Source organism: Gymnoscopelus braueri (genome assembly GCF_963280865.1).
Source record: "Gymnoscopelus braueri genome assembly, chromosome: 20".
NCBI classification, from domain to species: Eukaryota; Metazoa; Chordata; class Actinopteri; order Myctophiformes; family Myctophidae; genus Gymnoscopelus; species Gymnoscopelus braueri.
In genome coordinates, this window is record NC_137622.1 from 6728584 (window position 1) to 6739724 (window position 11141).

Consider the following 11141-nt stretch of genomic DNA (forward strand, 5'->3'; position numbering starts at 1 on the left):
TTGAATGTGAAAATGAACAAACAAACTTCAAAAGTACTGAGTAATGGTATAGAAATACTCAGTCTTTCAGCAGAGCGTTTCCATTGTCAAGTTGTGCAGCTAATCTACAAAAGAGCACTAAAAGACAAATGCAAGGTAAAACAGGAAAGTTACATAATGAAGCTTTAACTGCTGAAGTACTTCAACTTTACTAACTGAAGGCTAACATACTAAAGAACGCTTCAAGAGTACTAAGAGACATTTGCAGAGAAAGACTGAATGACGGTGTAGTGGTCTAATTATCAGACACTCAGCACAGATATGTCATGTTCAAATCCCAGTCCTCCTATAGTTCATTGCTTTTCAACTTTACTAACTGAAGGCTAATATACAAAATAACGCTTTAAAAGTATTAAGAGACATCCGCTGAGAGTGACTGAGTGATGGTGTAGTGGTCCTATCATCTGACTGTCAGCACAGAAATGCCATGTTCAAATCCAAGTCCTCCTATATGTAACCGGGTGTCAAGCAAGGAATTTACTTTTAAACAATTGTTGTATGACTACGCCACCTTGATATGTTTGTATCAAGGAATTAGAATAAATGAATACCTCTAGAAATCGGGTTCCCCAATATGCACAAGTTCGTCAATGAGATTGAAGGCGGTTACACACCGGCGAATGTGCGAATATACGCAAAATTCGGACTCGTTCCGAATAATTAAAAGACGCTTTTTCGCTTCGCTTTTTCGCGCCATGTACGCTTGCATTGACTTTATAAGGTTTTTTAAAAAAGCTTATTATTCGCACGAAAAAAATCGCCCCGGTGTGTAAGGACCTTGAGACATGAGTTTCCCCAAACATATGGAAGTTTATTTAAGTTTTAGCACAGAACAGTATTTCAGTTTCTATATTTATTAAAGACCTGCTTAAAATACCAAATGCAGTGCAAGTCATTCATAAAAACCAAATAGATTATACAAGAAATAGCTCAATAAAATAATAAAAACAAACGATAAAACTCGGCTAAACAAAACAGCAGTGGTGATAACTAAGGAAGTGGAAACAACATACATTAGTACAACATACAAACAGAATAAAACAAAACAAAACCACCACAACAAATCATTTGTATACCTTGGATTGACTGTGTTCTGTAACATTATCCCTCTCGGCACATGGACTCGTCTCTTCAGGACTTGAGACACATGACCTCAACCTGGGCAGTAACAAAATAATGATTAAAATACTAAAACAGCATTTTCAGTGCAACAATCAAAACATAAATGCAGTGTTACTCACCCAGGCAGGGAAAATAATAAAACATAACACATGATGAGACCCAGGTTGCAAGACCTGCGGCCATCAAACACCAAGCAGAATGTGTTTGATAGACTGCAGCGCCTTTAAATACTCCGACTGATTGGCAATGAGGAAGTGCCAGTGCAGCAGTCCTATGGTGGCCCCTGAGGCTCAACTCTGACTGGCTACATCTACCCCCATTTTTTCTTTCCATCGGCGTCCCGACAATGTACCAACCTAACTAACACCAGGGCCTAAACAAAGCTAACATGGAGCTGCTTACACCAGGCACCTGGGAATTCATAGTCCTACCCCCCATTGTCACTGGTAGGTGATGAGGATTGGAATGTCTGCCGGCTGTCTCGCGGGTAGACTGCCGTACAACCACTCCACAGGGAGGGGCTGGTGAATGGAGGAGGGCTCATCACCACCGACGGGCCAGGGGTGGGGGTGTCACCGGCTGGGACATCATCTGGACGTGGCACTGTGACGTCGGCAGGGCCCAGCATGATGTATAGCTCTCCTTCCTCCTCCACATCCCTCAGAACGTTGGACATAGGTGTAGAAACAGAATGGCCACATGGCACAGGCTTGTTTATCAGCGAGCTGTGTGGATGACGGACCTGAAACAAGTTCTGGGGTGGTGCAACTGTGTGAACACAGCCACCTGGCTTCGGGTGCTTGGTGACCTGATGGGTGGTGGGGGCCCATGGAGAGGCTGCATCGTTCGCACCGCAGGCACCATCGCTTGATCGTCCGCCCCATACCTGGCCAGTAATACTTCTGCCTGATTAGTTCAGTGGTTCGCTCTGAAACCTGGCGACCATGATTGTGGTGTAGCTGGCGGAACACCTCCTCCCTCAGACACTCCGGAAGCAACAGCTGATGGACCTTCCCCCCTCCATCTGGCCTTCTGTACACCCTGTAGAGCAGCCTGTCCTCCAGGGTGAGACGATCCCACTGCGTCAGGAGGCCCCGGGTTTCAGGAGGGAGGCCTTGCTTCTCAGTACGCCCAGGCATCCGTTGTTCCCGCCAGAACGGAAGAAGAGCACCTATGGAGGAATCAGCCACTTGTAGGGCAGCCAGGTCAACGTTTGACCGTTCTGGAAAGGCAGAGTTGGCTTTCTGAGTGGCTATTAGCTGTCTCACACCTGCAGCTTGCCGCACAGTCACGGGTAGCGGGGTTCTGGTGCAGCCCTGCTCCGACACTCCTATGGGCTGGTAACCCCTTGGCTGCTGGCTCGCTCGAACAACCCGAGCGTTACCACACTCCCTGGCAAGGTGACCTGGTCTCTGGCAACGCCAACACACAACTGGACATGAGAAGTGAGGCTGGAAGTGTCTAGAGGCTGGCCGAGAAGGTTTAGAGGCTGATTGCAGCGCTAGGAGGACTTGTGTAAGTTTACTTATCTGCTCTTGCTGCTGTTTTAACAGGTTTTTGATCTCTGCCATCTCCTGTTCAGCCAGCCGCTTCTCCTTTTCGTCCTGCAGTTGCCTCACCAACTCTCTCAGGTCCTGGAGTTCATTAGCCATTGCCACAGTCGGACACTTCTGATGTCACTCCTGGAAATGGAAGCAGTCAGCTGGTACCGCGGAGCACCAACTGCTGTTTTGTTAAAACTGAGCGGTTTCAACACAAAATTGAGCTATTTCAACATAAGAAAATAAAACAAAAAACTGCATGTCTCAGTGGCCTCGTTGAAGTCCTGCTGACTGCGCCAGAATGTAACCGGGTGTCAAGCAAGGAATTTACTTTTAAACAATTGTTGTATGACTACGCCACCTTGATGTTTGTATCAAGGAATTAGAATAAATGAATACCTCTAGAAATCGGGTTCCCCAATATGCACAAGTTCGTCAATGAGATTGAGACATGAGTTTCCCCAAACATATGGAAGTTTATTTAAGTTTTAGCACAGAACAGTATTTCAGTTTCTATATTTATTAAAGACCTGCTTAAAATACCAATTGCAGTGCAAGTCATTCATAAAAACCAAATAGATTATACAAGAAATAGCTCAATAAAATAATAAAAACAAACGATAAAACTCAGGCTAAACAAAACAGCAGTGGTGATAACTAAGGAAGTGGAAACAACATACATTAGTACAACATACAAACAGAATAAAACAAAACAAAACAACCACCACAACAAATCATTTGTATACCTTGGATTGACTGTGTTCTGTAACATTATCCCTCTCGGCACATGGACTCGTCTCTTCAGGACTTGAGACACATAACCTCAACCTGGGCAGTAACAAAATAATGATTAAAATACTAAAACAGCATTTTCAGTGCAACAATTAAAACATAAATGCAGTGTTACTCACCCAGGCAGGGAAAATAATAAAACATAACACATGATGAGACCCAGGTTGCAAGACCTGCGGCCATCAAACACCAAGCAGAATGTGTTTGATAGACTGCAGGGCCTTTAAATACTCTGACTGATTGGCAATGAGGAAGTGCCAGTGCAGCAGTCCTATGGTGGCCCCTGAGGCTCAACTCTGACTGGCTACATCTAGTTCATTGCTTTTCAACTTTACCTAACTGAAGGCTAACATACAAAAGAACGCTTCAACAATACAAGAGACATCTGACACAGGAAGCAGAGTTAAGTGTCCCGGTGCAGTGGGGCAGCTGATAAATTGGATGATATCCGTAGGTTAAGTTGTAGCGGTGTGCTGGCTCAAATCCAGTCACCAACACCTAGTTCAAGAGTATAGAGTTGTTACTCAAAGGAGAACAAAAGCATTGTCACAGCAGACAGCTGATAGCCAACTGTGTAGAGATGCTGTCTAGATGATCCAGAAGTCGTGGGTTCAAATCCTACCCTGCTTTTTAATGTGAAGCTTTTCTGGATTACTGACTTCCAGAAGAACAACTTCAAAACAGCACAGAAAGCTGAGTCGAGTGGGACAGTAGATACATTTGATGATATCCACAGGATTTCCTGTTGGATTGTGCTGGTTCAAATCCAGTCACCACCTATTTCAAGAAAGAATAGAATTGTTACTCAAATGAGAACAAAAGCTTAGTCACAGCAGGCAGCTGAAAGCTCGCTGTGTAGCGATCCAGAGATTGTGGGTTCAAATCCCACCCTAATCTTTAATGTGAAGCTTTTCTGGAAGACTGACTTCCAGAAGAACAACTTCAAAACAGCACAGAAAGCAGTGTCAAGTGTCCCGGTAAAGCGGGGCAGCGGATAAATTCGATGATATCCGCAGGATTTCCTGTTGGATTGTGCTGGTTAAAATCCAATCACCACCTATTTCAAGAAAGAATAGAGTTGTTAGTCAAAGGAGAACCAAAGCTATGGTGCAGCAGACTGCTGATAGCTCACTGTGTAGAAATGCTGTCTACATGATCCAGAGGACGTAGGTTCAAATCCCACCCTACTCTTTAATGTGAAGCTTTAAAGAAGAACAACTTCAAAACAGCACGGACAGCAGATAAATTCAATGATGTCTGTAGGATATTATTTAGGAGTGTGCTGGTTCAAAAAAGCAAGTCAAAAGCACAAAGAAACATGATATGACCAGCTGAGAGATGGTGTAGGGGTCTAAAGAGTGGATTCTCAGCACAGAGGTTCCATGTTCAAATCGCAGTTGTCCTATGTTTCAATGTTGTAGTACTTTGACATTTTCAAGGCCAAAAATACAAAAAAGCAAGACAAAAGCACAAAGAGACATCACATGAGTAGCTGAGAGATGGTGTAGGGGTCTAAAGAGTGGATTCTCAGCACAGAGGTTCCATGTTCAAATCCCAGTTGTCCCATACTTCAAAGTTGTAGTACTTTGACATTTTCAAGGCCAAAATACAAAAAAGCAAGTCAAAACCACAAAGAGACACCTGCTGAGGGCCCAAAGGTGTGTTGGCGCAGTGGTCTGGGTGCTTGATCGGTTGCCTCTGCTACAGACAGTTGGCAGGTTCAAGTCCCATGCCATCAACGTACTGGAGGACCATCGGGGGGACTGTGTCCCTCCCCTGTTTCCTGATAGTTAAAGGTGGGGGGTTATGTCTGAAAGAACTCTGCTCAGCTAAGGTTTTACAGAAATATACTTTGGGTTCTGTGAAACCCATTTGGCCCGACCCCCTCCGTAGAAGCTCAGCAAAGGTGTTTTTTGGGGATCACATGGTTTTGCTGCCTTGGTGCCTCTGAAGGACCTGTATGGTATCGCTGGTTTGCGAATAGGGCATGGGACTTGAACCTGCCAACTGTCTGTAGCAGAGGCAACCGATCAAGCACCCAGACCACTGCGCCAACACACCTTTGTGCCCTCAGCAGGTGTGTCTTTGTGGTTTTGACTTGCTTTTTTGTATTTTGGCCTTGAAAATGTAAAAGTACTTCAACTTTGAAGTATGGGACGACTGGGATTTGAACATGGAACCTCTGTGCTGAGAGTCTGACCTTCAAACCACTACACCATCTCTCAGTCACTCCCTTCACATGTGTCTTTGTGCCTTCGACTTGCTTTTCTGTATTTTGGCCTTGAAAATGTCAAAGTACTACAACATCGAAACATGGGACAACTGGGATTTGAACATGGAACCTCTGTGCTGAGAACCCACTCTTTAGAGTACTACACCATCTCTCAGCTACTCACACCATGTGTCTCTGTGGTTTTGACTTGCTTTTTTGTATTTTACTTACACCTAGAACCCCCATTCAAACTTTAAAATGTTCATCTTACTGTGGACATGTTTGCCTGAAAAGGAATCTTTGAAATGTTTCATTCTGCACAATGAGTCTGTCTGTCTGTCTGTCTGTCTGTCTGTGTCTCTCTCTCTCTCTCTCTCTCTCTCTCTCTCTCTCTCTCTCTCTCTCTCTCTCTCTCTCTCTCTCTCTCTCTCTCTCTCTCTCTCTCTCTCACACACACACACTTACTTTAGCATCATCTAAGCTCATGTCTGTCTGTCTGTCTGTCTGTCTGTCTGTCTGTCTCTCTCTCTCTCCTTTTTCTCTCTCTCTCTCTCTCTCTCTCTCTCTCTCTCTCTCTCGCTCTCTCTCTCTCTCACACACACACTTTAGCATCATCTAAGCTCATGTCTGTCTGTCTGTCTGTCTGTCTGTCTGTCTGTCTCTCTCTCTCTCTCTCTCTCTCTCTCTCTCTCTCTCTCTCTCTCTCTCTCTCTCTCTCCCTTCTCTCTCTCTCTCTCTCTCTCTCTCTCTCTCTCTCTCTCTCTCTCTCTCTCTCTCTCTCCTAATTTTGTTTAGTACTTTCTTTCTGTAAGAGTTCAGCTGCATTCCAATGAAAATAAGTTATTGTTTTGTATCCTGATTTGAACTGTAGTTCAGGCTCACTAAACAGTTGACAGCTTCTGTTGCTATGGATACAGGGAGGGAAGGTAAAGACAAGTTGGGCTCTATATTTTCATTTTGCAATAAAATAAAGAGGCTTGTTCTAAAATACTTTAAAAAAGAATTACGAGTACATGAAACAACATTATGAGTGTCAACAGACTAGTAAACAGAGAAGTGTAGGCTGCTGTTAGGGTGCACTAAGGACACAGGATGTGTGTCAAACCACATCCTCCATCACATTGCAGCTTGACTGGATGATGTCATCTTATACTAAATTAGTTTGAATTTTCATGTGTGGGGTCCGTGACCAAATACATATTAATTTAGGGCTCCTTTTTGATTGATTGCTTGATTTTATTTGGTGACAAAAAATAGCACAAAAGCAGTTTCCAACATACTGTACCGTCATTGTATCACAGAGGATGAAAACACAATTAAGCCAGAGGGCTTATTTCCATTGAGGTCCTCTTAAACAAAAAACACTAAACATCGGGGCGGCAGTGGCTCAGGAGGTAGAGTGGCCTCTTGGGAACTGGAAGGTATCCTGGTTCGATCCCGGGCTCCCCCAGAGTTAGTGTCAAAGTGTCCTTGAGCAAGACACTGATGACTGTCAAGTTTATTCTCAATTGTGGCAGTTTTTCAGTATGTTATTTATTTTGGCGATACAACGTGTTGTACAGTCGGTGGGGTGGAGGGGGGGCAAACTTGAGCTTTTCTTGGAACTCCAGCATTGCTAAATCCACCAGTGCCTCTAGTACTTACACATACACTCAGCGGTTTTCCTGTGGTATATTCATTTTCAAGTGAAGTGATGCATTTTCTGACTAAACTAGCTTTTAACAACTTAAACCCCAGCATCCGTATTGTGGGGATATTCGCTGAAAAAACAAATGTATTTTATGTTATTTTTACCTTTCTGCGAACATCCACGATGGTTGGCCGTCATGCATATGACACCCATGACGGTGCTATAAGTTGCTCTGAGTTCCTCAGTGTTCACCGACCACAATTTGAACAAGGCACTTCTCTGACTGACGTCTCTTCAACACTTTGAAACAGGTATCTTTGCTTTTACCTTCTTTATTATTATAGACATGATTGCTATAGAATATAGAGCTTTTTAAAACTCATTTTAACATAAGTAAATATATCACATACAAAATGTTGATGTGTAACATTTCATCAGCTATATTTAGTAACGGTAGGCCTATAGGTATTATATTTTGTTTATTTATTTGTTTGATCCAGTAACAGAGGGAGCTATGAGCGTCTTGGCGGTGATCATGTGTGCAGGGTATTCATTGATCTTTAGAACATCTCTCCTGTAAGAAACCTTGGATGATTTCGTCCCAAACTGACAAAAATCAATACACTTTATCTCTAGAGTCAGCTGACCAAGATGTATCAGTTAGACTTTTCATATACCATTCCGATTGGCTATGACTGACAATTTGTGGGCCCGGAATTTTGAAAATAGGCGATATGCAAGCTCAAAACTTGCATAGGTTGTAGGTTGGCTATTTAAAAAAGAAGAAATATATATATATATATAATAACATTTTAACAATACAAATCTCGTATGGAGGTCCCTGGTACCAAATCATTTTAGTATAATAACACATGGCCTGTTAAAACAAAGTATTAACCTTTGTTTTGTTATTTTAGGTTTTAGGACGATGGAGATTATGACCACATCAGCTGTTTATCACAATAAAGAGTTGGAACTGTCTGGTGGAAACCTCAAGAACGTGTACCTCGTCATTTGCAGCCTGGTCTTTGTGCTCGGCGTGTTGGGAAACAGTGTTGTCATCTGGCTGACGGGCTTCAAAATGAAGAAAACCGTCAACGCCGTTTGGTACCTCAACCTCGCTGTGGCCGACTTCCTGGTTACAGCGTTCCTGCCCCTGCCCATCACACGAATAGCTCTGGACGGCCACTGGCCTTTTGGCAAATTCATGTGCAAAATGGACGGTACCGTTTTCTTCATGAGCAGGTATGCCAGCATTTACATCATGATGGTCATCAGTGTTGACAGATATGTATGTGTGGTGTGTCCAGTGTGGGCCCAGAACCACCGCAGTGTCAGAAAGGCGTCTTGTGTGAGTCTGGCTGTGTGGGTGCTGGCCTTGGCTCTCAGCTCCCCTTACTTAGTCTTTAAGGACACAAAGTCCCCCTACCGTGGTAAGGACATCATCTGGTGCTACAACAACTTTGCACTCACCGATGACTACATTAAACCCAGAGTAAATCATTTGTCGGACTTTCGATTTGGGGTCATGATCATCACTCGCTTTCTCATCGCATTCGTGGTCCCTTTCACTGTCATTGTCTCCTGCTATTCTGTCATCATCTACCGGCTCAGGAATAATCGCTCACTGGCCAGCCAATCAGGTCGGCCCTTCAAAATCATAGCAACTGTTATCACCGCATTTTTCCTGTGCTGGGTCCCCTATCACATCATAGATCTGATTGACTTTGTGCATGTCCTGGTGACAGAGTACAGTGAAACACTGGATCATGTGGTCACCATCGGGATCCCCATAACCGACAGCCTGGCATTTCTCAACAGCTGCCTGAACCCGCTACTGTACATGTTCATGGGTCAGGATTTCAAGGATGTATTTCGCAGCTCTATCCTAAAGGTGCTGGAGAAAGCCTTCACTGAAGAGCTGCCTCAGACCAACACTTCCACAAACCCAGGGAAAACCAGTCAAGAGACTGCCTTGTCTGAGACACAGGTTTAGGGTTGTCTTTGGATGTACTTTGATATGTAAATGGCTTTTCTTCTCAGTACTTTCTCCAAGATTGCAACAATGATGAAAAATATCCAAAAATAATATGTTGGAGTAACAGTTTTTTTTTAACTGTATTGTTTGGAGGTTCTCTTTGACATGCATCTTTAATGTTTGAGTTTTTGTTATTCTCCCTGCTCTCCCTCTCTCCCTGTCCTCCCTCCTTTTATTTCTTATTTTTCTGAATAACAAAATGATGGAGCCATTGGATTGGATTAGCATTCAGCAGGACTCCTGTGGGCAGAAGTTAAAGTGGTTTTGGAGGTGCACTGTATAGACCAATTATTTGACTGCACGCACAGGTGCCGGGTTCATGTAATCAATTTCCAACAGATCCCCGAACCTGTTGTTTTGGAGAGCAGTCCATATATGGACTTATCAGTCATGACATTAAGGATCTCCATATATGGGCATAAAAGAGATAAGGGCTGACAGATATGGAGATCTCCATATATGGGCATATCAGTTGGATTGGCGGTGTGAAGTAGATGTGATTTAAGGGCCGCGTCCCTCACACCTACCCTAAGAACCTCTAGAACTACAAATACACTCAGCGGTTGTCCTGTGGTTTATTCATTTTGTGAACACTTTTAATAAGAAACAAATGCAACTTCCCCATTTCACGCGGTTGTTATTTTTACCTTTCTGGAAAGATGCACATCAAGGCTGACTGTCATGTATTCTAACAACAATAAAATAAATACAAGGTTCAAATGAAACCATTCTACTAGTAACTATACATACAAGGTTCATGAAAGTTGTGCTCTGAGTTCTATATTTTCATTTTGCAATAAAAGAAAGAGGCTTGTTTTAAAATACTTTAAAAAGCATTATGAGTGTTATAAATACATTGAAACAACATTCTGAGTGTCAACAGACTAATAAACATGAAGTCTATAGAGCGTGCCAACGTGTCGTCACCACGGGGGGGGCGAGGCATTGGGCAATGTTAAGTCACTCTATAGGCTGATGTTAGCGCGGGGGGGGGTGCTCTATAGGCTGATGTTAGCGGGGGGGGGGGGGGTGCTGTCATTTGGTTAAAGTTGTTTGGCTATTCAAATAATAATTTGAATGAGCTTGAAGATCTGCTATTTCTTCTTAATCATGAACATTTGTGGAAATCTTTGAATATACATATTATATATTCTTTAATTAACTCAAATGTTTGCTTCTGGGGGTCCCTGTCCCTGGAGCAACATATGTTGAGATGGGAGTCGGTGGCCAAATACATATACTTTTGATATGAAAAGGTTTGAGCACCACTAATATAGCAACATATGTTTTTCAGAAAACTGTTAGGATTTAGAAGACAAGACGTAGAATCTGCCTCAGGTCTTAATGGGTTAAAGTGGTTTCGGTGCTCAAAGGAAACAGGCTGTGATGGAGGATGTACACATACGTACATCCTCCATCATGGATGATGTCATCTTATTCTATTCTAAGTGTGTGTGTGTGTGTGTGTGTGTGTGTGTGTGTGTGTGTGTGTGTGTGTGTGTGTGTGTGTGTGTGTGTGTGTGTGTGTGTGCGCGTGCGTGCATGTGTAGATATGGTCAATGGTAATTTATAACACAGTAATACATATCAACAAATACTTATGTACATGTACAAAGAAGAAAAAGGGAAATGTCGGCAGAGAATGACACCACCTTTCTATGGGAGATTTTTTGAAAGAAGCCAGTGATGTCTCAACAGAATAGCAGGGAGACCAAATACAACCGCCCCAATTGCCCACATTATATTGTAATAACATACTTTACCATA

The 11141-nt window shown here is 43.1% G+C and overlaps 1 protein-coding gene across 1 annotated transcript; it reads left to right on the forward strand.

Annotated features, from left to right (window-relative positions):
* Positions 1 to 8237: 8237 nt before the first annotated feature.
* LOC308075972 (chemerin-like receptor 1) lies at positions 8238 to 9957 on the forward strand. The gene has a single exon (XM_080416020.1). It carries the CDS (start codon positions 8265 to 8267, stop codon positions 9330 to 9332), a length of 1068 nt encoding a protein of 355 aa, XP_080272146.1. The 5' UTR covers positions 8238 to 8264; the 3' UTR covers positions 9333 to 9957.
* Positions 9958 to 11141: the final 1184 nt, after the last annotated feature.

Bases quoted from the DNA above. Each gene is read 5' to 3' on its own strand.
- LOC308075972 (XM_080416020.1), top strand. From the start codon at position 8,265: ATGGAGATTATGACCACATCAGCTGTTTATCACAATAAAGAGTTGGAA.